The sequence below is a fragment of the Phlebotomus papatasi genome, chromosome 1 (genome assembly GCF_024763615.1).
Source record: "Phlebotomus papatasi isolate M1 chromosome 1, Ppap_2.1, whole genome shotgun sequence".
NCBI classification, from domain to species: Eukaryota; Metazoa; Arthropoda; class Insecta; order Diptera; family Psychodidae; genus Phlebotomus; species Phlebotomus papatasi.
In genome coordinates this window covers 78,189,191-78,212,766 of record NC_077222.1, presented here as the reverse complement: position 1 = coordinate 78,212,766, position 23,576 = coordinate 78,189,191, and the positions used below count along the sequence as shown (strand labels likewise).

Here is a 23,576-nt window from a genome sequence, read left to right as displayed (position 1 = left end):
TCTTTAAAGCGAAAATACCGAATGGTTAAATTCCTGACAGGAGCGAAATCCCTAAATTTGAGATTTTGACCGATTCTGGATTTTGACTTTCGGGATTTCGACCCATTCGGGACTTTGTCTCTTCCTTTTCGTCATTTTGGCCAGCATCGATTGTCAAAAGTTTATTGGATTTATTGTTGAGCTTCAGAGGCAATTTCAAAAATATGTTTTTACAAAACTTTACATGAGGCAGTTGAACTGTAACAAACTTCATTTATTCATTCCTGCAACATTCTTTACCAATTCTACCGCAAAATGGCTTCCATTCCATGGTTACCGAATGCAAATCCGTTTGACTTGACAGTCTGAGATTGGTATAATATCCGATTGTGAACGCATTGAAAGCACCCCTTCGTATTCAATTCCCTAGCATTCCGAATTTCAATAAACTTATCCTGTTACATGTAGAATTAAAGGAATTTAAGAGAAATTGAGAGAAAGTTGGGTTAGGAAGCTTCTATTCTTTAGAACCTAGAAAACTTTTCAAGTGGTCGATCCTCAATTTCTCCAGAAATTCTCAAAAAAAGTCTCTTTGAGAAAATCGTTTAAGCCTTTATAAACAAGGAGCCTAATTCTCCTATTTGGTAAAGAGTTTAATGAAGGATTTGAGGTTATGTTTGACCTAACCTCAAAATTATGGTCGTATCCTATTGGGAAATTTTTAAGTTCTCCATTTGGTTTTCAATTGTTTTCTTCAAAAATCTCAAAGTCTCGTCTTTTCTTCAGAATGTAACAAACACTTCAGTAGCTTTGCATTGGAAAAAATCGGTTATGTTTTGAGGTTAGAATTTTATACATTGGAAAATTTAAAGGATTCTGGGAACAATTTTTTAGGATATTAAGAATAAATTATTAATTTAAAAAATCACTTCAACACGGGAGATAAGAGATTCTGCAACAAATAATTTACTTTGAATTTTTTGAGGTTAGGTTTACCCTAACCTCAAAATTTTCAAATTTTACCTAAATAAATGTACCTACCTGTGGTTTGGCGGGCTGCGAAGCCACTGAGGCCCATGTCATCTTTTTGGGGATACTTTCTTTCGGCGGATGCGGATGGTGATCGTGGTGGGTAGCCTTGGAATTGACACTATTTGACGTCGTCTCTTTCTCATGATGATGCTGCTGCTGCTGTTGCTGTTGGGTGTTTCCACCCATCTCGAGGCCCAATCCCTGCATACCCTGCTCCATTGCCTTGATGCCATCATGGGGATAGACACCCTGGTCTCTGTAATAGTCATCATAGTGTTGCAAACCTTTGCGTTGATGCTGTTGCTGCTGCTGTTGTTGTTGCTGTTGTTGCTGCTGTGGCCCTCCCGGATTGGCATTAACCTGCTGTGTACCCCACGTATTGTAATCCCCGCCATTTCCAGGGAAGTAGTTGTAGGAGGATTGTTGTCCAAAGGACGGACCAAACATGTCGACGCCATAGTTATCATGCGCTGAGTATCCGCCTAGAATTGCTAAATTCTCATTTCCGCTCGACCAGGTGCCATCGCTTACGCCAAATGGTGGATATTGGAATTGAGCTCCTGAATGGTATCCCAAAGTTTAGGGGTGACAAATAAAAGAGAGAGAAAAAAAATGCAAAAGAAACCATCAAATTACCTTCCACCAAAATTTAAAGCAATTGCTTTTTTTGGCTTCTTCAAGAAGGAACAAAAAAAATTAAATCAATCATCCCCAAAATAAATTCAACGTGTTTTATTGGTCAAAAAAAGTCTAAAAGATTTTGCCCTATTCTTTGCATTTTTTTTAGCGTGTTAATTGTTTTTCTTTTGATTGGGTTTTACATAGAAAACACACCTGCATTATGTTGATCCGTTGGTACATAATTTGCCGGTTGTTGTCTCCATGACTCATATTCATCGCAATGATCTAGATTATAGTTATTTTTTTCAAATTTATTTTTAATCCACATTTTTAACACTTTCTTTCTGCTCTGTATTAAGCCCCCATTTTTTTTTGCTCTCCTCAACACATAATACAAACATCGCAATAAGAGAAGAAACAGCAGAAAAGACATCAACAGAAAGAAAACACTCAACAAAACAGTCTTCTCAGTTTTTCTTTCTCTCTGCTTTTTTTCTTTCTTTCTTTTTTTTGCAAATGAAAGAATGAAACAAGAGATGAACGGTGAATAGAAGAGAATTCCTTCTTTGTATATTCAGAAAAAAAAGAATATATATAGCAAAAATGCCACTTGCATACAAAACATGATGCGAAATGTAATCATGATTCTACCCGATTTGTTGACCATATTGTGTTATATAAATGAATGTTTTGTATGATGCTTTAAAAAAAACCTACGATGAAAAAAATTCGCCAATTGCTCGATGTACGAGCAGTACGAATTTTTTACTTTTTCGTATTTAGGACATGCAAAGATTTTATCCGATTTATACTATCGCAAAATTTCTAATTATTAAAGTTGAATTTTGTATTAAAATTTTAGTTATAGACAGTTAAAGATCTATCACTCGTTAAAACTGATTCCAAATAACCGTTTTATTAGGAATTAGAATAGTCGGTTAACCGGATTTAGAGAACCGCAAAATCAGTTAAGTAAACCTGAGCTTAAATAAATTTTACAAAGTGTTCAAATAGACGGAGAAACCCGGTTTCATGGCTTATTCCACTTGATCTTAACAGGATTAAAAACGGTCTCGAAAATAAGCCGATTGGCCGGTATTTTGTTATCAATTAACCGTGTTTGGAATCAGGTTTAAAACCTAACTTATTCGGAGTATTACTACACCTTTAAAATAAATTCAATCTTGATAAATAATCGGTTGACAAATTCACTTTTTAGAGGACTTTGGATCTGGACCTTGAAAACGCGTTAAGCGGTCTTCCGACTTGAGGCTTATACGGGCTTCAGACCTAAGGCTTAGCCATAAGGCTTAACTTCTCTATTTCTAATTAGTCGGAAATTTTTGAAAAATTTTGACTTAGAAATGGCCTTTTAAGGGAAAGCAAGCTATTTGAATCAGAAGAACAAATGAAATTGGTTGCTATTAAGGATTTTGAGGCCTTCGAAAACTAGGCAAAACCTCTAGTCTGAAGACGGTCTTATGCCCTAGACACATTTACGGCTTAACCCAAGAGACGGCTTAACGTAATTATAATTTCTCAGCTCAAGCCGAGAGACGGATTAGTTAGAAGTTGATTGAAATGTAATCTGATCATTATTTTGATTGTAATTACGTTTAGCCGTCTCTAAGCTTAAGTCGTAAGTGTGTATAGGACATTAGCTTAGTTTCCAAAGACCTCAAGATCTTAAATAAAAAACAGTTTTATTGATTTATCAGATTGTAATGGATCATTCGCCTTAAATATTCAATCTATGGTATGGCTAAGTCTTATATGGGCTTCAGACTTATACATACGGGCTTCAGACCTGAGATTTAGTTATATGGCTTAACTGCTTTAATTCTTAAACAATCAAAATTTTTTGGAAAAAAAATGAGTTAGAATTGGATTCTTAAGGACAAATGATCTTTTAAATTCTAAAAAAGCAATAAAATTGGTTGATATTTAGGATTTTGAGGTCGTCGGGAACTGGGCTAAACCTGTAGTCTGAAACCGCATTTAGGGTTTACTTACGTGGCTTAAGTACTATAATGACGGCTTCAGACTGGAAGGTTAGCCCAGTTTCCGAAGGTCTCAAAAATCTAAATAACAAGCAATTTATTGATTTTTCAAAATATAATGAAACATTTGCCTCTATAATCTAATCTTAAACAACAATTTTCTAAAAAATCGTACCTGATTAGGAATTAGAGGAGTTAAGCCAGATAGCTAAGTCTTAGGTCTGAAGCCCGTATAACACTTCAATAAGGCAGATTATTGGGTAAATTTTGACTTTAGATTGAATATTAAAGGCAATTGATCCTTACAGATTCTTAAAAATCACTGCAATTGTGTGTGTTTTTTTTAGAAATACCGAATCTTTAGGAACTGGGCTAAACCCCCGGAAATAGCTTTAGATCTAAAGCCCATTTTGAGAGGAATATCTCAAGGGCATTAGATAATATGACCAAAATATTCATCTAGCTTACGTCCAAAAAATCATTTAAAAAAAAACTTTAGGACGAAAAAAGGAATCCAGTATCTCTTCTGTGAGCAACAATGAAAAAGTCTTGCCTTTTATTATGTCAGTGTAAACACTATCCTGACCTGACATATCTTCCCGTTTCAGATGATTTCTGAGAAATGATATCAAGCTGTTTGTCCGTTCGGCCTCTACCACGTATAGAGCCAAACGTTTAGAGATAGAGGTTTGGGAACGTTGGAGAATACCCCAAAAACCAGCACTGGGACCATTAATATGTCTCTCAATTTTTCCCCATCCCTCCATTACCCTTGCAAGACCATGTTTTTTCGGACCACTCGAAAATGCATCATACGTTTTTTTTTTGGATGTTTAAGAGATTATCCAGGTGGAAATCTCGTCCGTAAACGAAATCCCGTTAAATCATTCCCAATAACGGGTTTTCAAGGTCAAAGGTTTAAAAGGTTCTAGAAAGCGTATCTCTCAACCGAATGGTATCATATTTGGGCACGTTGGAAAGGTTTGGGATTCCTGTCTAGCCTGAAGCAGTTCCAATCCGTTCTGAAGCGGTTCATAACCGATAACTTTTTAGGTATGATTCTTACATAATCACACCTTTTCCGGTTTTAATCGGTTGTGGTCCGGTAAGCTTAAGAAGAAAATTCCCAGTGGGAAAAACTGCGAAATTCTAGAACTCGTGAACATTACTCTTTTCTTCATGAATTGAATCAATAAAGAATTTTAATAACAGAGGTAAATTATCCAAAAGTACTTTTGAGGTATAGCATGAAAATCATGAGTTCGACCATTTCGCAAAGCCTTGAACGCTTTGCCACCTTAAATGTTGTTTAATTCTTCACGATACTTCGAAAATTGATGTATTCTTCGTTAAGTATCGAATTAGGCAAGAAAAATCACTTTCATGCAGGAAATGGTTACCCTGGCCTTAGACTAAATTACAAAATTGGAATGTTAAGAGAATCAATAAACGAATTCAAAAACAAAAATATTTGAAGAATCTAAGTCCAAGATTGACATCTGATAAACAGGATACAAAATGATCCAATCAAATTCTTGATTTTAACTTGATTGGTTTAGTTATGTTTCCATTTAGATCAGGAAATACTTCACGAAACCATAATTCACGTCCTTTTACTCCTCAAACGTTTTGAATAGGTCTAATAATGATTTATTTACAATTTAGAAGGGGTGTTATTGAAAACCAGAAATTGACATCTCTCAGCGTTTGGTCTGCAAATAACACAAAGATGAAAAAACGGACAAACATTGAGGCATCGTTTTATAACAAAATTTGAGAATTTCAAACTTCCACCAAGAGTGATTTTTTAGTTCGTTAGAAGCCAAATCATAACTAATCACGAAGTTTAATAACTCAAAAATTGAGGTATTGCACTCTTTCAAACCTCGAGCAAAAAAATGCTCAACATTCAACATCGAAGCAATTTATGGAAAACTCAAAACAAGGAATACATTTATTCAATCAATTGTCTCTCGCTAGACATTCAACAGAGTGATGAATTCCTCCCAATTAACACCCCTTGTCTTCTGCTGCTTTTCTTTTGCAACTGTCTTTACGCTGAAGTAACAATATTAACATATGGAGAGAAAAAGCAATCTCAAATACATTTAAAAGTTAATGATCGAATGTAAAAGAGAGAAAACTAAACTAATTGGATCATACTTGAAAAAAAAGTGATTGACTTTCTTATTGTGGGAATTTTGTGGTTTTGATTTATTTTTCTTTCTAAATTGTATAATTTTAAAATGTGCTTCAATTCAATATTTTTTTGAATTTTAAGCAGACTGATATTGTCTATAGAAACATCTTCGAATAAAGACCTAAGATCTTCCTGAAGTGGAGAAGAACCGGAGGAAATGGTAATCAAGTGAGTGTTTGACGCCCACGATTCCATTAAAATCTGGTACAATACCTAAGCGTAAGTCAATAGTTAAGCAGCTAATAGGCTGTTAAAAATTAATTAATGAAATTCTAAGAAAAAAGAAACCCATGAATTTGCCTGATTTTCCGCCTGGTTATTAACGGTCTAGTGGCGAAACGGTAAGAGATATTAATCTCGAGTCTTCAGACCCTAACCTCTAGAAGTCGATTTTCTCTTGACAATTTTTTTTCTTATAAACTTAAGTCTCACCTAACTTCTCCAAATTGAAAAAACCAGATATTTGATAATTTCTAGTTTTAAAACCAGAAATTTGATAATTCTGAACAACCTAATGTTGCATCGCTTGTATCCGAAAATGTGATAACTGTTTATTGAACATTCTCGCAAAGACCGTCGTCAATTCTGAGATTAATCCTTATATACTAACAACTAAATGCTAAATACAGGGGGTTCCGTTTTGAGTAAAGGAAAGCACGTTACCTTCGGACGGCTGAGGCTTCGAACCATTTTTTTCAATGTGTCTTTAATAAATTTGGACCATTATATTATGTATTAATAGCTAGTCCATGCTTCAAATTTCCAGAAAAAGCCATGAGCCAAATTCATAAGGAACATATGGAACTGTCCGAAACTCAAGTCATCCGAAGATAGCACACTTTCCTGTAATATTTTCGGGGCCGAAGAATAGCCCGCGTATTCACTCCAGTGACACAAAAACTTGCATACTCGCAGGAGATATTTTTGAAATAACTTATATAGAAACGCCAACGGGCGTATAGAAAGAATTTTATTAGCGCCAATTTTTCGCTGATTTACAAGAAATCTGTTTTAGCATTGAACTATAAATTTTAAATAGGTTTTAAAAAAAATAAACCTGTCTCCAATATAGATCCTTTATGGCTTTGACACACCTTTTAGATCAGAAAAATATCTTGGATTCAAAATTTCCGTTCCTTTCTCTCTTAATAGTTTTGCTGAGTCTATCTTACTGCTTCGCATTCGTCTTCTTCTCTTGTCAACATCTGACATTACAATTTGCTCAAACGAATTATTACAGGAGGTCCCGAGATTATGTGTATTTTTCAGAACACAGTAAAAACAACGCAAAATTGTTTCATACATTCAGAAAATTTACAAACGCGTAGGAGATTTCTTTGGAATAATTTCCAGAAACGTCGTAAATGCAAAACAATTTTAGTACGTATTTCGTTCATAAATAATGGCCCTCAAATTCATCGAGTCAAAAAAAATTATAGGGTAACTGTACCATTGGGGGTACAGTTTGTTGGGTAACAAACCAACATTTTTTTGTTACATCGGTTACTTCTTTTAAAGCAGTGTCGCTTGAAATCCTGTAGATAGCTTAAAGTCTTTGTTCTCTCAACTCTGTCAAAAATCATTCTTAATACATTTTAAAATGAATAAAAATATAGACATAGCTTTGAGTAAATATTTCGGACAGCTTGGTTCTCATAGTTCCCTTTGCCCTCCCAGAATTCTCCTAAAATCTCTTTTACATCATCTCGTTAGTCGAAGCGATATTTTTTTTTGTGTTTTTTTCGCATTGTATAATTTCTAGAGTATGCAAAAGCTATAAATTCCTGAAAATTTGAGGAACAAAAGTAGTGGCCGAAATTGCAATCTTGCTGAAATTTGGTACGATTACTCCATTTCAAAAATAACTTCGAATTCTAGACAAATTTGCACTATCGTATTTGCATAAACCTGGGACCCCTGTTTACCTTTCTGTAATCAAAAGCGTCTCATGCTTTGCGATACGCTCGAACTCATGATGCTATATGTAAAAAGTACTTTCCACCATTTACAGTGTACAGGTTTACAACCCATTCTGAACGATTGACAAATCACCCAAAAGATCGCACAAAAAACTTGGAAGTAATGTGATTGATTTTCGTGAAAAAATACTTATCGGTTTTTATTGATATTACCGGTTCAAAACTAATTGGAACAGGTTTAGTCTTGTCAGAAATTCCAAAACCTTTTGAACAGGTCCAAGTATGTTATAGTAGACTCTCGCTAATTCGACTCTTTTAATACAGTAGACTCTCTCTCAATCGGGAATATGGTGCGAAATGTCATCCGGTTTATCGATAGAATTGAGCGTCAAAGCCTTTGTAAATTCCACAAAAAGCGCTCAATTATGAAGAATCACGGTAAAATAGGAAGAACTACAGCGAATTTGAGCGAATTTGCTTCATAATTAAACGTGAAAATTGCCCACAAAATTTGTCGCCCGATTGAAAAAGAGCCGATTGAGTGAGAGTCTACTGTATTGGGCTACTTAATTCGGGCAGCAGTTACCCTGTAGCCGATCGGCCGCAAAGTTTCACAGTAACAGAAAATTAACTGGAATTTGTCATCTATTTTTCCGCGAGAGTTTCCGTGGAAATAAACGCTAATATTCCGCTTGGAATTTTGCGGAGTTATCAGCTTCTTTTCACGTGGATTTCCTGGAAAAAAAGTCAGAGGAATTCTCTTCCAACATATCTGAGAGCATTCCCTGGAAATTGATTCAAAATTTCCTTTGAATATTCCGAGTATATTTTCTGATATCTTTCTGACCAAGACTCCATGGAAGTAAGCGCGAAAATTCTGCATTTATTTTTCGCCCTAACGCTATAATTCTTGCGAGCCAGACATACTCAAATGAACGATATGGTAGCAATATTTTCAATTCATTTAGATGAATACTCTTCAAGTTCCAAGTTGCCAATTGGCAGTGATCGTCCCTTTTACTTGTAGATGTTTTTTTATGTGGAAATTCTCTATGAAAGTTCCACGAAATTTTTAATCAATTTTTGGAAATATTTTGAAGAAAAATATATTTAAAAAATTCACTAGAAAAGTCGTGGAATTCCGTAATATTAAACCACGGAAGCCTCTAAGGCCGTTGCATGGAAATTTCCACGGATAATTTCGTGGAAATATAGAGGATTTTTCCGAATTTTTAAAGGGCTGACTGCCGCTTATACGCTAATAATCCATTGGAAAAGCCCTGGAAATATTCGTCAGAGAAAAGTCCTATACAGAGTTCCGCAAAAGTCCATGGAACGCTAGGAAGAAATTTAACGTCAAATTCCATCTCGGAAGCTCACGCGGATTTTGAGCGGTAAAATCCAGGGAATTCCACACGGATTTTTAGCGGTAAAATCAGCGGACATGGCAGAAAAGGCTACTGGAAATCCAGTGGAATCGCTGCGGCCGTTGGCTATAGGGCTATCAGATAAAGCTGTCTATTTTTTTGTATAACAGAGTGTGACTCCAGTAGTGTCAATTTGGACTCAATTTTGACTACACTATTGGAGTCAAAATTGAGTCAACTTTTCTTTTATTATTGAATTAACTATTTTTAAATGAGAAACTATCCACTGGATGTTGCTCTGACCATAAAATTATTATTTAGTTAATTAATTAGCAAAATTAGATGTTTTTATTAAGTTGACACTACTGGGGTCACACTGTATACGAAAATACACAGCTCATTCTGTTACCCGGCATTTCGATATCCGACTGACAACTCGTCAGTTAAATCAGCATTTGTCATAACGTCATTTTTGCGATTTTGGGATATATACATATTTAGAATCGGCGTAATTTTATTTATTAAACTCACTTGAGAAAAAGAAACATTTATAGGCCCATTAAGAATTATTTTAAACAAAAATTATCGTAAGTGCCCTTAATTAATAAAAATTTATCAGAATTTGTCGTAACTTCCATTTTTGGGGAAGTTACGACAAATTTTCATACAAAATTTGCTCTAATCAGCATTTGCCGTAACTTTTTTAGCTCGCTTGCGTGGCTTGTAATTTGCAGCAAAAATTTAATATTTCTCATTAAAACGTTCACAAACTCTTCCATATATCCAAAGACAGTGCGAATAATGCAACATTAAATCATTTTAATTCGATATTTGTGAGAAAAAAGGGAGGAAAAATCCCTGCCCATCTGTCATTATTTCAAAACAAAACAAGCGATGCGGCGCACAAAATTTATTAAATAAAATTTATGAAATAAAAGCTTTTAGTGACAAGGACCACAGTTTAATTGACTAATTTAGTGAAATAAAGGCAATCATTATCACTAAAGTAATTAAAATTGATATAATGTGTTTTTGAAAATTGTCGTAACTTCCAAGATCTCCATACATTAGAAGTTACGGCTTTATAAACGATGCAAGTTACGATAAAATATTACTGTGTTTCTTCTAACATATATCTCAATATCTCAGCTTTTAAATCATTTTATAAAGATTTTCTCGAGTTAACTTACAGTTTATTAGTGCCACTTTCATTATTTTGACTCAAAAGTATCGCATTCGGGGCTCATTTTTAAGAAAAATAATGCTGAATTGAAAATTTCGTCTCCTGAAAAGTTGTCAAAAGGAAGTTACGACAAATGCTGATTTAACTGACGAACTGTCAAATACTTAATGGGTTAAGTTTGATTTTTTAGCTTAAATATCTTGCAATGCCTTTGCTGATTATGCTGTTACTTTTTTTAAGTTAAAATTTCTTTCTTTTTGGGTGCAAATGTGGTGCTTTTAACATAAAAAAACGTTTCTATAAGGACATAGGGGGAGGCTTTGATGTTTCGCACATACGCTACCATCGGACACTTCGAATTTCTCCGGTATTACTTTATAACTTTCACTGATGGCTATATATTTTAGTAGCTAGTCTTAAATCACACCTTTCCTGAAAAAATTGGGAGTCTAATCCTTTTCCCCTAGTTTTAGGAAACAAAAATTAAAAACAGGTCCAAAACTGTAATTTTGCTGTGCAATATTTCATACGATTGTGCAGAATTAATATCACTTTTCTGAAAAACTACTATCACAGAGGGTAGAAGGGTTATTAGGAATCAGATTTAAGTAAAAATCTTTTAGGCTGAACAGGCACTTTTTGTGGGTGGAACAAAATTCACAAACTTGACTCAGATTCATCGATCGCACATAGAAGACATGGCTTCTCTCACATTTTCCAAGAAACTTCATTTTAGATGCGATCCCTCATATTCACATCTATTGTAATCTACCGATTTGATCCACCACTAAAAAGGAAAACTTAAAAATCGTAAAGTTGATAAACAAGAAGTAATTTGACTCAAATAGGTTGCAGTTGAGTAATTATTAAGCAATTTTGGATTTCTTTGATATAAAAATATTTTTCAAGCTTGCACAAACTGAATGTGCAATGAAAGAATCACATCTGCAATAAGCTCATACAGTTTACAACTGCTTTTTGACAATCTTTGACATAACCTCACTATTGTGTTGTTTTGCATGACAAAGAAAAGAAATTGTCCGTAAGAAGATGTTTTGTGAAAATTTTAGCTTGTTCACCTGCTGAAGCTCAATATCTGTGCTAAATCCCGATTCCTGCAGCTGCAGGAACAGAGAAATCTTCAATGATGCGCATTCAAACGTTTTTGTGCATATCCGGCTCCGTGGAGGAATGGTGGAATCTTGTGTGGTCTTCTCGCTTGCTGAGTTTTAGTCAATTTTTAGCTTTAAAAACTTATTGATTCGTGTAAATTTGGTGATATTTGGACTTTTCAAGAAAGTATTCATCAGATTTAACCGTTTCCGGAGTGAAATTCTCGTAGAATCAAGCAAAAAAATGGTTTTTAATGTCAATAAAACATCTCTCAGAAAAGTTCCAAAAAAGTGATATTAAAATGTTTTATTCATTATAAAAATGGTTTAATCAAGTAGATTAGAGTTCCCTTTAAACAATGATGTGCAACTTTTAGTGTCCGGTGCAAAATTTACGGTGAAAATGGGGTGTTCAATGATGGCGTGAATCGTGTGCGATAATAGAAACTTGATTCATCTATCGGACAAATCGCCATTAAATTTTCATTTTCCTCTGGAGGAAAATCTAAGGATTTCCTGGGATTTTGTTTGGTGGGATTATGAACCTTATAAGTAAGACATTTTTTTGGCATAATTGGAGAATCCATACGGTTTGCATGGTAGTCAGAAAAAATCACTGAACTTGAACATCATTTTTGTGTGCGAAAGTTCAAAGCCTCCCCCTAGTAAATTTCGTAATAAAATTTTGACCTTAACTGCATTTGTTTATTTTTTTAGTTACGACAGTTTCTGATACAAGCGACGCCAACCCGATTTTTGTACGAAAAAAAAACAGCAAATTCTTTCGAATTTGAAGCTTCATAATCAATTTTCTTATCAATCCCCTTTGCCTGTGAATGTTGTTTTCTTTCTGTGCACACGCACTTTGCACTCTCATTTAATGCGTATGTGAAATTGCTTGGCGTTAGTAAAATCCTCAATAATCACTTTCGATATTTGCTGATTGAAGCATCACATTGCGTGGCAGATGCAGAGGAATTTGAGGAATTTCACTTTGAATTCAGAAGGAATTTTATAAATGGTTTTCAGGGGAGATAAATTAGAATCTTGAACTGGAAAATATCAGAAGAAGGAATTGGAATCTTTGGGAAACTCCTGACTTTTTGGATGGCAATGGATTTGTGTGTTGGTGATACTATGAGACCGATGAGACCGATGAGACCCATGAGAGATAAAGACAGAGAGAAGGTCAGGCCGGAAGTATTTTTCCCACAGTCACACACACTGACTCAGGCCGGGTCTGTGAGTCACAACACGGCGGTGTACAATTGATGTTCATGGGAAGATGATTGACATATTGATGGGAGATGGGGATTGCGGGAGGTTCTGATCTCACACAGGTCAGTCGCTCACAAGTTCACCGAACGCCTGGCCACCACTTGCATTTTCTCCCTGAGACAGCTCATTGCACCAACACAGAGGCTGCCCGCGGAATGTGGGAATCGCGGAATGGGGGAGAAAGACGGGCAACTTGACTCTTTGGGTCTGTGTTGGTGCAGTGGCATCTTTTGGAGTCACCACAGAGAGAGAGCAAAGAAAGCGCAAATGCATTTCAAACGAGATTTACCACTCCAATTGCAAAACAGTGGGGGCCACGGATAGATGCAGATGCGACGGAGACTCTTCCTCCCCGAGATCCGGGGAATTTTCTGTCTACGTCACTGAGAAAGCAAAAGAAAAAAGCCTCACCTTGATTTCCTTGTCCTTTCATTCGCTGCAACAGACACAAAAAACGGCCAATTAGTGTGTGGAATCTTCACTGGACTCCTCAGCGAGACATCTTGATGCATCTTTTTTTTTCCAAGAAGTCTGGCCAAGGGGGTTCGCGCGGTGGCACAGAAAAAAAAGAAATGGGAAGCAAAAGGAGGACTGAGAAATTCTACCTGATCTGACACGCCTGCTGACATTTGCGATGAATTTTTCCACAAGTTTTCACGGCACAATTTAACACTTTGTCCAATTCTGCACTTGTGATTGTCTCTTTGGACACCTTTTCTCACCCTTTACACCACTTTTAGTGTCCTTTTCACAGTATTTAAGCACTAAATCACGTCCCAAAAAAAGTCTCTTAGCCGCAGACGATAGCTTTGCAATGGCAGCCGATTTGAGATATATAGATATATTTTGGCAAATTGGGATTGCTGCAAACTTCAGGCGGTTTCTTTAATTTGACTAACTTCACACTTAAAATGATTCAAAAAGACTTTTTGAAAATAGAATTTTTTCAATTAAAAATCATTTAAAAAATGCTGTGCTTTTAAAAGGTAATAAAAACACCAGTAGACATGGTCGACATAGCCTTTTTATAAAATATATTGTTTTATTTTCTCAATTTTCTCCGATTTTCCAATTCCAAAATGATCCGTGCTTTATTGCAGTGTTACCAGATGAACGGAGTAAAAACGCGCCCTTTTTTAAAATACCCACCAAAGGTAAAATCAACACAGATTTACATAAAAAAATATATTCTTTTTATCAATTAGAGAATTAAGCAACAACGAATAAGAATATTAATTAAAATTTGTAAAAACAAGAATAAAAATTCAAAGAGTCCAACGATGGGATATTTTTCAAATCGGGCAACCTTCAGTAATTTTTCAAGATTGGCCGACATAACCTCAATAAACAAACTCGGGCAGAAGAATTTTCTCTCGTGAAAAAATTGCAAAATCCTTTGTTTATTGGAATTTTCTGGTTTTTCTCCTGGTATTGTGAATCTCACCAGGCAGTATTAATGCACGTGATACAGTTTTTAGTGATATACATTCAAATGTAGTGGAAATTTGGGGAATTTGGAGGATTCCCTGGGATATCAAGTTGTTAGTGGTTAGTGGATTAGCAACTAATGCCAGCCACCAAAATACGAGGTAAATCAGCAATTCTAGTCAACAGCACCCCTACTGCCCAGACACTGCTGAAGATTGAGAGTGTGGTGCCGAAAATTGGCACACGCAGCAGCAAATTAACCAAGAGATCCCACAGTACCCTGAGCGTGGCACTGGTGAAGAAACTCAATGAATCCCGACGGAATGTGCAGCTGGCAAATGGTTGTGAGGAGAAACAGTCCCCGGGATATGGAGTGTCGTGGATGCAGACACAGAATGGTGTTTGTAAGATCAGGAGAACGGATCAGGATAAACTCAAGCTTCCGGATAGGATTAATCTGGACAGACGGGGACTGACGATGATTCCGTTCATTGAGAATGAGCCCAATTTGCGTCTACTGTCATTGCAGCACAATCTCATTAATATTTTTCACGTGCCTCAAGTCACAAATGCCGATGAGGGAAAGGTGGAAGCTCCTGGGGAATCTGCTGATGTGCCCAGGAGTCAACCGATCAAGCCTCCTAGTCAATCACCCCCTAAACCACCGTCACCTGCCCAGACGACACCCACAGTGCCTACAAATGTACCAGCTACAGGGAAACTCATTCCCAGGCAGCAATTGCATCTCAGTCAGCGTCCAGTCAGGAGTCTAATGCCCACAAATCCCACACCACTCATTAATTCAATGAAGAGCACCCTCGGCATCAATTACACCAATTCTCCAGGCTTCACTTCACCCAATGCCGTCACTCCACTCGTTCAGAAATCCATCCTCCTGACCGTTAACCAGAAGAACATCCTGAAGAGATCCAACAGTTTCATGTCCTCCACTCTCAGTTCAGCAGCTCTCCTCAACAAAACACTGCCGACGGAGAAAAGCGCTCAAGGAAAGTCCCAACAATTCCCAGCTGCTGCAGCTTCCGACGCTCCGAGGCCTGGAAGTGCCGTGGTCAGCAGTGAATCCTTCCCAGTCAGCAAGACCAACATCCCACCAGTTCCCGAGGGCGTGGACATGAGTGGCTTCGGTTTGAGCCTGCAGAATCTTGTCTTTCTCGATCTCTATGACAATCAAATTGACAAAATTGCCAATCTCGATGGTCTCCGGAGTCTCACGGTGCTCCTTCTGGGCAAGAATCGCATCCATGATATCTCTGGCATTGTCTCCTTGAAGAATACCCTACGCGTCCTCGATCTCCATGGCAATAAAATCTCCAGCATTGCTCAGAAAATCTGTCGGCTCCAGGAACTCAAATCCCTCAATTTGGCTGGGAATCAGCTGCGACATATCGCAGCTAGTGACTTTTCCGGGCTGCTCAATCTCAAGGAGCTCAATCTCAAACGGAATCGCATTAAGAGAATTTCCGGATTTGATGATTTACGGAGCCTGGAGAGACTCTGGCTCTGTCACAATGATTTGCAGCGCGTGGAGGAGATGTCCTGCATTGCCAAGGCTATCAATCTCAAGGAAGTGACCATTGAGAACAATCCGGTATCCCTGGCGGGGGATTGTGTCTCATTCCTGGTCAGTTACTTGCCATGCCTGGTTTCCCTCAGCCAGATGCAGGTGACGGAGCAAGTGAGACGGGCAGCAATGGCCTGGAGGAAGAACAAGGAGACTTCTGACTCGAATTACGTCAGTATTAGCAGTGACGTTGGCCAGAGCATCAGACGCGAGGAAGTTATCTCCAATGCCCGGACGAATTGGGAACTTCTGCGCTCTCAGCAATCGAATCTCAATCGATTGGCCAGGAAGAGCCATGGAAACCACTCAAGTCATCCGGTCAACAATGACCTGGACAGTGGCACGTCTGAGAGTGCCTCCAGTAAGAAGACATCCCGCCAGAAAAGTGGAATTGGCCAGAAGAGAGACAAAAAGCATACCAGAACGGCATCGCAGGAAAATTCTCAGGCAGCCGTGGAAGCAGCTGCTGATGAATTTTTCCGTCTTCCACCAATTCTAGCACCATTCCTGGACAATTCCTATCCGTCGCAGAAGACATCGTCAGGATCGAGTTTGGGTCCAAATATCGATTCCTGCTCCAGTTACTTCAGTTCCGACGACGATGGCGATTCCAGGAAGAAGCACACCAAGAATATCCATCGAGATATCAGGGATTTCCCAGAGAGAATTGAACTTCCCGAGAAGGAAGTTCTGACGGAAATTGTAAAGACCAAAGAGAGTGAAGATTTTGGATCAGAATCTCCAGTCAATAGTGACTTGATACCCAATCCCACTCCTGTCCAATCCGCAGAGGTAGCTGCTGAGGAAGCAAAAGCCGAAGTTGCCAGTGTTACAGAAACCCAGAGTCCGGATACAAAATCCCCGCAGGAAGATACAGAAAAATCCCCCATTTCCGATGACGTCAATCAATCTGACAGCAAATCAAATCTTTCAACGACTTCCTTCAAGTCTGACATTTCCCTAGTGACAAATTCCTCAGATGATCATCGTGTGACGAAGCTCAAGAGTGCAAATCCACCTCGAAAGTATTTCCAGGGTACATCAATCCGGGCACAAACTGCAAAGAACAGTTGCCTCATGAGTGCTTCCACGGCTTCGGGAATTGGCAGCAATTTGTCCAGCAATTCAGCAAAATCCCACCGAGTGCAGTCGGATCGAGAGCGAGAACAGGGCGGTGACTACCTGATTGAGATCTGTGGAAGGTATCTCAATGTCTACGGGATTGGTGCTCTCAAGTTCATCGATAAACAGTGGAATGTCCAGAAGGCTAATGACGTTCATACCGTCAAATTCAGCTACGTTAACTTCAACAGCATCTCGACAATCCTCAATAAAGTCAAGGTGCGCTTCCCAAATGCCGAAAATTTCATCTTCAAAGAGACCAACATCAATTGCCTGGGACAATTGAATGCCTTGGCGGAAATCCAGGGCATCAATTCCCTAATCATTGATCCCGAAGGGAATGGGATTTGTGGAAAGAATTGGCGAAGTTATGCCATCTACCGCCTGTCCCATTGGGGCCTGAAACAAATAAACGGCACAGATGTCACTCCCGATGAAGTGTCTACAGCTGAGATGGCATATTCTGGGCTATCAGACCTCGTACTCTGGTCCCTGCCAGAGAGTCTCCTAACCCCACTGCTCACGCGTCTTCGACTCGATGAGACATGCCTGGCCAGTAAGAAGAGCGCCAAAGAGTGGCTTATGCAAGCTGACGCCTCACTCAAGAGTGTCGTCGGCAAGGAAGCCCTCCAGTGGCGTCGGAACAACACCTCCTGCCAGGAGGAGACGGCTGTGCGTCAGAAGGGACGCCTCTACTTTGCCATCATGATGGAAAACACCTGCAATGCCGTAGAGAAACTGCACAAACTGGAGCAAGTGTGGCCAGTGATGCTGGTTGACATGATCCGGAGCACCCTCATTGATTATTCCCAAATAGAGAATTATGTTAAGAATATAATGAGCGAGATTCTAAACAAGAATCCATAACAGATGAAAAAATTCTAACCTATATAGTGCAATTTTAATGGTAAATGCATCAAGTATTGTGTTCAAATTCATTATAAATTAAATCACACTGAAATAAAGATAAATAAAATCATTTTGTTTTCACCAAAATCCAATTATCTTAGTGGGAATTGAGGGAATCTTATAATTTTCCAATTGGATGTTTTCCCGCCAAAATTTGAAACCCGGCTGAAATACCTCTCACTCAACCAAAGAGCTACCGAAAAATGTGTACGGTGTACGCATCGATGATATACTGGCTTCAGATCTAAGGTTTAGCGTTTAGCTATATAGCTTAACTTCCCTAATTCCTTATCAAGTAAGATTTTTGGGAAAATTTTAATTAAGGGCAAACAATCGACTATCAAACCAACTATCAAAAATAATCGACTATCAAAAACCAATCAATTTTGAGACTTGAACCGAAAAGTTGCGGAGAATTGGAGGGCTTTGGAGCAGAGGTGTGCAATAACCGTTTGAAACCGAAAAAACGTCAAATGAAACATGTACGTCGATGGTCAAAACGCTACCTGAATCAACTTATTTTGACGTTTATTCGGTTTCAAACGGTTCCTGCACACCTCTGCTTTGGAGCTTCTCCAGAAGACGACACAGGATCTCAAAAAGGTTCCATAGCCGTCTATGGTGATCAGAAGATGTCAAAAAAGAATATCACAGGATCCTATCCCTAAGCCCCATTTCAATCACCACTGGAAAAACCATAAGTACCCCCTGTTAAATGTTTTTTAATTTCTAATTTGATACATAATTTACAGACCTTTTATGGGTCTTCTTAACACTAATCTTCTCCCCTTACTTGAAGATCTCTTTGATGGGTTTTCGCTGGTTTTTTGAGAATGAAAGGGGAGGGTATAAAAAAAAACTGAAATTGGGGAACATAGAGTAGTTACCGCAACTATTGGATGAGAAATGGTGTGTATTGGGTGAAGGCAACCGCCTGGCAAGTTGCCTGAAGTTTGAAGTCACTTTCTCATACTTCGATTTAAATTTATATGGGATTTTTTTACTCGCGACCATTTTGCTAAATATAAGTGAGAAATTTTTCCGTATTATAAGATACCTTTCCGTATGGAGGGATAAATAATACTAAGTTTTTGTTTAAATAAATGTTTTCCTTGGAGCACTGTGAGCTGAGTACGAGATCATTTTAGGAATTGGCTTCAAATAGCTCCATATAAAAAGGTCAACTTGCCAGGCGCTTGGGTGGAGGGAGCCTGTGAGGATAGGGTTGATGGAAGAGGAAAAGATATTGAGAAATGAGAATTAATTCTGATCATCGAATTTTGCAGCAATAATAATAATAATAATGGTGACACAACGTTCCATAGAGCAGTTTAGGCCTTCCCGCGAGGGAAGTTCGGAATATTCATTACAGTAGACTCTCTCCCAACTCAATCGGGCATATGGGGCAAAATGTATTCCTAATTATCGAAAGATTTTGGCATAAAAGTCGTTGTAAATTCCACAATAAGCGCTCAATTATAAAGAATCATGATAAAATAAGAGGAACTACAGCGAATTTGAGCAAATTTTCTTTAAAATCAAACGTGAAAATTGTCAACAAAATTTTTCACCCGAATGAAAAAGAGCCGATTGAGCGAGAGTCTACTGTATTTTATTTTTTCTTATGGGATGACATTGTCAGTCCCATGCCCAGTGGAATCAAGTGCAGTGAAGCTCACCGGATGTAATTCGAACACAGGCCACATTCGTGCCCAGGCCCAGTACCGGTCTGCAGAAATGGTTTCAGAAAATACTCCGGATAGAGAAATAACCATTGCATGGAATCGATTAAACTTCCTGTCTGAAGACCGCCTAAAACGGGTTTCACTCTAAATGTTTAACCTAGTACCCGAGGGGCCCGAAAACCTAAAACCAGCAATTTGTATATATTGTTTTAAATTGAATGGATTGTTTGCTTTAGTTATTTTTTTACAAAAGCCTTGCCTGATAAAATTAGAGAAGTAAGGCTATATGGATAAACATAAATTTAACCTAGGTTCTGAGGATTGGCAAGAAACCGTTTGGGATCTAAGTTTAAGACTTAATACTTAGAAAGATGCTTCACAACGCCATACATAAGGTAAGCGAAAAATGCTTTATAATTTTATTAAAATACAAGCTCTAACTAAACCAATTTTTGTATATGCCACTGTGAATATATCGCACCGTTAAATCAAGTAAAGAAGGAATCGCTTGGGTGATCTGGGAGTCAATAAACGATATGTTCAATAAATGTGAAGAAGAGTTACATTTTTTTTCTTTTTGAAAGGTGAAGAGAAAATTGATTCAAACAAATGCAATATAATTTGGCAAAATATAGTTAGTAATATTTAAAAATCTATTTTATCTCAGGGAGGGCCGGGAGGGCAGATCCGACTTGCAAATCAGACGATCCGAGATGCACGCTCGATATGTGCTTCACCTATCTTATACTATTTTTTTCACTGCTTCTTTTTAGTCTTTTTCTGACTTTTTTGTTTGAAATCTCAAGTTGGAAAACTAAAGGTTAAATTGATTATTTAACCTATGTTTCCCTTTACATGAGCATTCACAGATGGTCTCTCTAGTATCCCTCTGATTTCTGCTCTCCCGTTTTCCCAAATTTCGCTATCAACAGATATCCATCAAATTCTTATTTCAATATTCTATTTCTCACTTTTTCTCATCTCCAGTTTCTCTTATTTTAGGATCCTAGGGTTTTAGGTTCTTTCCTTAAAAATATAATAATTCTCTAACCCTTTAAGGACGAGAAGGTCATAAATTGGGGGTCAGAAAAAATCATTTTTTCTGACTTTTCTGACTTTTTAGAGCAAAACACAATTTTAGAAGGCCATAACGAAAAATTTCTTTTTTGAGTCACCGGTGACCCAATCGTCCTTAAAGGGTTAAAACGCCTAAAAATGAGTGAATTTTTGAGGTTAGAAAAATATGAATAATTTAGATTTAGAGAACTTTTAGATCAGCGTTTTCGTCTCTTTACTCAAATTTAAAGTTTCAAATTAAACACAAAGATTTCGGCAATAGAAAATTATGTCTTGATTTTTTAAGGTTAGACTAAGAAAAACCTACAAATTTTCAATTTCTTATTTTACTTTTTTTACGGCTGTTTGTGTCGGATTCAAAATAGAAATAAGTCAAATTTTTAAAATTATTTTTGGTTCAATTAAAACAATACAAAATCCAATCTTTCACCACACCACATTTCTGAACCCAAAAATTACAGGCCCCGTGGTTGAGCGGAACTACAAATACAATTCACTTATTTTTAGCGAAAATAAAAAAAAATATATATTGTATTGCTTGCTTTTTAGCGATTAATTTATTTTTTCAATCACATTGCAAACACCTAACGCGTGCGTAAAAAATATCTCTTCGCGATTTTTAACAGTGTACTGCTGTCATTTCTCTCAGTGCAGACGTCATTCTTTTGTGAAAAGTGTGGCTTCGTGTTTCGTCTGCATTGAAAAGTTTTCAGAGTGTGATTTTGTGTTGAAAAAAGACTCAAATCTACCAGTGATTGTGTGCAAATCATGGGGGACTCCCTGGAGAGCACCGATACGCCGGGGGATGCCCAAAATGTGGCGATTGTGGAGTACGGGGCGTTTGCCAATTACCTGCGGAAGGCAACCACCATCTTGCTGCCGGAGGAAGATGTTGTGCCGCCTGCTCTTAATCTCGCCCTGGATGACCGTACCAACCAGGAAAGTATCCGCAAGTTCCTCAGCGATGGGCAAGTGCAGGCACTCTACATCCAGCGCTGCTGCTCCAAAGGTGAGCCTCTGCCCCAATTGGGGCGTTGCATGAAAAATTTTCACCAAGATGGTCGGCCATATTGGATGAGTTGTCGAAATTGATGACGTCATGCGAGTACAGTTTTTGAAATTGAGAGACTCTTCGTGGGGTCTTCGTGTGCAGTTCGCGTCTCTCTGAGCGCTCTCACGGGTCTCTCTTCCACTCTCTTTGACTCTCTCGTGGCTCTCTTTTGGCTTCCTCGCCTCTTGCCCCGCTGCATTCGGCTTTTGACCGTGAAAACGAAAACAGCTGACCGGCAGCCGGCTTCCATCAGCTGTTTTCTGTTTGTAAACAAAGGAATGTAAACAAACGAATTTTCACATTTTTTATGAGGAATTATTGGCAGTTGGCTTTGAAGTTTTTTATTAAGACACAATCAAATGTTTTAATACTTTTTACGGTTTTTTATTTTAAAGAAATTTCAAGCCCATTTAGCTTAGTTATGTGCGGAATTCTTCAGCAGAATTGACCAATCACGTAAGCGTTTATGTTGAAATCCATCCCGGCTGACCTATCATGAAACATTTTAACACTGAAAAATTAGGGAATGTTTTATTGTTAATTATTCAGTAAAGCGATACTAAATTATAAATTAGTCTCTTAATTTCCTTTTATTAGCATAATAAAGCTAAATAAATTTTCACTGTAGTGAAGTACTTAATAATTTTAACTTTTTATTGCCTTTTTGATAATTGACCTATTGAAAGCATTTTTTTTTATAATTATTTACTATACTCATTGTTTTTCTACGATCATCGGGAAACAATTTTCAATACTGTCCTTTATCTTTTTTTGCTAGTTCTTTTTCAATAAAGAACTGTTGGGCCGTTGGTGCCTTATTTCCTAGACACACTTACGGTTACGACTTTAGCGGAGAGTCGGCTTAACGTAATTATAATCAAAATGATTACATTTTCATCCGTTTCTGAGTAATTTGTTTGTCGGCTTTAGTCAAATCATTTTTATTAACAGAGTATAGAAGTGGTCTCAAAGCATTAATCTTTAATTATTAGAGCTTTATTTTTTGTGTCTTTAAGAAATGGCAATAAAGCTCCAGATTGGGACCGTTTCATACCAGAAGTAGGGTAATAATGTCTCCCAGAAATATCCTCTGCTGTATCCCAAATGCTAGAACAGTTGCACAGGATGTGAATACTGTCCTCTTTATCCTCTAGAAAATATCGGCAATCCTCATCTGTGCTGATAAACATTTCTGTCAAATTGGAGCCAAGAGCACAGTGTCCCGTAAGCAGGCCAACTAACACCTTTCACTGGTGTATTGTTGAGATTTAAGATCTCTCATCTCCATTTGCCGTCTGGTTCCAGGATTAGCTTAGTACGCCGAAGACCAGAGTGTGAAATATGAAATTCCTGAGTTAATCACGTGAGAAATTTATAGCTCTTTGATCGCTTTTTTGTGAGTAGTTCGTGAAGTGTTCGCACAAAAAATCATGTGAAATATTCACGATATCTTAGAATTTACATGATAATTTTTGTGAAAGTTTCTTGAAACACTTAGAAAACGAGATTTCAAATCGATGAATTTATCATGTGATAAACTTACTGTCTCAGAATTCATATCCGGGTCGTTTAGCCCATAATGTTTCTTGTGCTCATTGGCCGTCTTCCCGTTAAGAAGGTCCTTGATGCGGTTCCCAGAATAGCCGTAAATAGGCATTAGACCATTGATTAACACATGGTCGTTGTTAAATCTGTCAGGTCAGGTCTTACACGAAACCTACTTGATCTGTTCAATGATACACCACCTACTTCGCCTAGGCAACTAAAAAAACGGTTTTAGAAGAGAAGGGAAGGGGGGGGGGGAGAAATGAGAAGTGTTTTAATGGGGGGTCACCCAAAGGCACCAAGTCTCTATCTCTAACCATTTGGCTTGTAGAGATAATTACACACATGCGGTCAGATGGACGGATGGACGGATAAACAGCGTGATATCATTTCTCAGAAATTGTTTGAAACGCGAAGATATGTTGAGAAAAGTGGTCCTGGGGCGGGGGGGGTGTAAGGTGGTCATTTTGGGAGGTCAAAAAATCG

The 23,576-nt window shown here is 37.8% G+C and overlaps 3 protein-coding genes across 11 annotated transcripts in view; 2 read left to right on the top strand and 1 right to left on the bottom strand.

Annotated features, from left to right (window-relative positions):
* Positions 1-13,548, bottom strand: part of LOC129800028 (YTH domain-containing family protein 3-like) — a 38,527-nt gene extending 24,979 nt beyond the window's left edge. The window contains exons 1-4 of one of the 2 annotated variants that reach the window (XM_055844382.1): positions 13,297-13,548; positions 13,103-13,127; positions 1,846-1,917; positions 1,021-1,571 (exon numbers count right to left, since the gene is read on the bottom strand). In XM_055844382.1, coding sequence (XP_055700357.1) covers positions 1,021-1,571; positions 1,846-1,917; positions 13,103-13,127; positions 13,297-13,320 — 672 coding nt within the window. In that variant the 5' untranslated portion in view covers positions 13,321-13,548. The remainder of the gene's footprint in view (positions 1-1,020; positions 1,572-1,845; positions 1,918-13,102; positions 13,128-13,296) is intronic. The other variant, XM_055844383.1, reaches the window with a different exon arrangement.
* A 481-nt stretch (positions 13,549-14,029) lies between these two features.
* LOC129810209 (uncharacterized) lies at positions 14,030-17,819 on the top strand. The gene has a single exon (XM_055860534.1). The coding sequence runs from the start codon at positions 14,259-14,261 to the stop codon at positions 17,688-17,690; it is 3,432 nt and encodes a 1,143-aa protein (XP_055716509.1). The 5' UTR covers positions 14,030-14,258; the 3' UTR covers positions 17,691-17,819.
* Positions 17,820-21,147: 3,328 nt separating this feature from the next.
* LOC129804328 (dynein heavy chain, cytoplasmic) overlaps positions 21,148-23,576 on the top strand; it is a 47,044-nt gene continuing 44,615 nt past the window's right edge. For all 8 annotated transcript variants that reach the window (XM_055851588.1, XM_055851596.1, XM_055851568.1 and 5 more), the window contains exon 1: positions 21,148-21,503. In XM_055851588.1, coding sequence (XP_055707563.1) covers positions 21,263-21,503 — 241 coding nt within the window. In that variant the 5' untranslated portion in view covers positions 21,148-21,262. The remainder of the gene's footprint in view (positions 21,504-23,576) is intronic.

Bases quoted from the DNA above. Each gene is read 5' to 3' on its own strand.
- LOC129810209 (XM_055860534.1), top strand. From the start codon at position 14,259: ATGCCAGCCACCAAAATACGAGGTAAATCAGCAATTCTAGTCAACAGC.